The sequence below is a fragment of the Myxocyprinus asiaticus genome, chromosome 43 (genome assembly GCF_019703515.2).
Source record: "Myxocyprinus asiaticus isolate MX2 ecotype Aquarium Trade chromosome 43, UBuf_Myxa_2, whole genome shotgun sequence".
Lineage (NCBI taxonomy): Eukaryota > Metazoa > Chordata > Actinopteri > Cypriniformes > Catostomidae > Myxocyprinus > Myxocyprinus asiaticus.
This window is the reverse complement of record NC_059386.1, coordinates 34,997,686-34,999,458: the sequence shown is the minus strand read 5'-3', so window position 1 is coordinate 34,999,458 and position 1,773 is coordinate 34,997,686. Positions and strand designations below refer to the sequence as shown.

The following is a 1,773-nucleotide window of genomic DNA, read 5'->3' as shown; positions in this document are numbered from 1 at the left end:
ATGCATGAAGAAACTAGGAATTCTGCATTGCAGGGAAAAACCTCTTTTTCGGTCGCAGATATTCTGGATCCATCGAAATTTAATGGGAAGCATCAGAGGATACAGAAAACAACCTTAGGTGAGTTTCCCGCACTTTCTATTTAGGCAATTTATAAAATAAAATAAAAAGTCGTAATAATAGTACGAGATGGCTAAATCGTAAAAAATTGTTGTCTCGTCCAAAAACGTTCGAGTTTTAATCCCATAAGAGAAAAATAAATGAATCAGCAAACGATATCATTAAAATGTTTCCTAGGTGTAACTCAAGTCTAAGCCAAACTTAAACCTAACCATAAACATCGAACAGCTTAAAGGGGTAGTTCACGCAAAAATGAAAATTATCTCATCATGCCATCCCAGAAATGAAGACTTTTAGAAGAATATTTCAGCTATTTAGGTCCATACAATGCAAGTGAACAGTGGCTAGAGCTTTGAAGCTCCAAAAAGCACATAAAGGCAGCATAAAAGTAATCTATACGACTCCAGAGGTTTAATCCATGTCTTCAGAACTGATATGACAGGTGTGGGTGAGAAACAGATCAATATTTAGGTTCTTTTTTTTTTTTTTAAGAAAAATACTTCCTGTCTAGTAGGTGGCAATATGCACGAAGAATGCAAATCGCCAAAAACAAAAGAAGAAGAATGTGAAAGTGAAAGTGGAGATTTATAGTAACAAAGGACTTAAATATTGATCAGTTTCTCACCCACACCTATCATATCACTTCTGAAGACATGGATTCAACCACTGGAGTCTTATGGATTACTTTTATGCTGCCTTTATGTGCTTTTTGGAGCTTTAAAGTTCTGGTCACCATTCACTTGCATTGTATGGACCTACAGAGCTGAAATATTCTTCTAAAAATCTTCATTTGTGTTCAGCTGAAGAAAGAAAGTCATACACGTCTGGGTTGGCATGAGGGTGAATTAATGAACTATCCCTTTAACCAGACACTAAACATAATATTGTTCTGATGGTGTTTCTTTCCCTCTTACATTTCAGATGAACCTACAAATAAAGAAAATAACAAGGACATAGGCACCTCCTCTGCATCCAGCGAAGACCACAGCGGTTCCAGCGCAAAGGGCAAGTCGAAGCGCATCCGTACCGCGTTCACACTGGATCAGCTGCGCATACTGGAGCGAAGCTTCCAGAACAGCCACTATCTGTCCGTGTTTGAGCGGCACGGTATTGCCGCAGCCCTCCGTCTTTCTGAAACTCAAGTGAAGATCTGGTTTCAGAACCGACGCACCAAATGGAAGAAGGAACGTGAGGGACATGGAGGAGAAGAGCAGAACTATTGCGCAGCTCAAGCGATTACGCAAAGCACATTTCTGTATGCCCTGCCTGGACAGCATACAAGTCCTGTGCATTATTACCCACAAACCCCTTACCTGAACCCAGCTTACCCTCACAAGACCCTTATACTGTTCTGAGCAAACAATCCTTCCAGTAGGAACCAAACAGTGGTTTACAGCCATAGAAGTATCATTAAGTTCCACAAAGAACTTTTAAGTCTCCAATTATTTAGAAAACCACCTAAAAAAACTATTGTAGAACCCATGAACCAATACACTGATCTGAAAAACCTATAATGAAACATCAAGAACTTTTTAATCGCAAAGAACCATTTACCATCCAATTTTTTTTAAGATATAAGCATTTCAACTTCATAACAAAATTCCAGGAAATTGACTTAATTTAGTCATCTAAATATTTTATGTTTTATTTAATTG

General features: G+C 38.2%; 1 protein-coding gene across 1 annotated transcript; it reads left to right on the top strand.

Annotated features, from left to right (window-relative positions):
• Window positions 1-1,473, top strand: pnx (posterior neuron-specific homeobox). The gene is made up of 2 exons (XM_051686199.1): window positions 1-118; window positions 1,040-1,473. The coding sequence occupies exons 1-2, from the start codon at window positions 1-3 to the stop codon at window positions 1,471-1,473; spliced, it is 552 nt and encodes a 183-aa protein (XP_051542159.1).
• The last annotated feature ends 300 nt before the right edge of the window (window positions 1,474-1,773 follow it).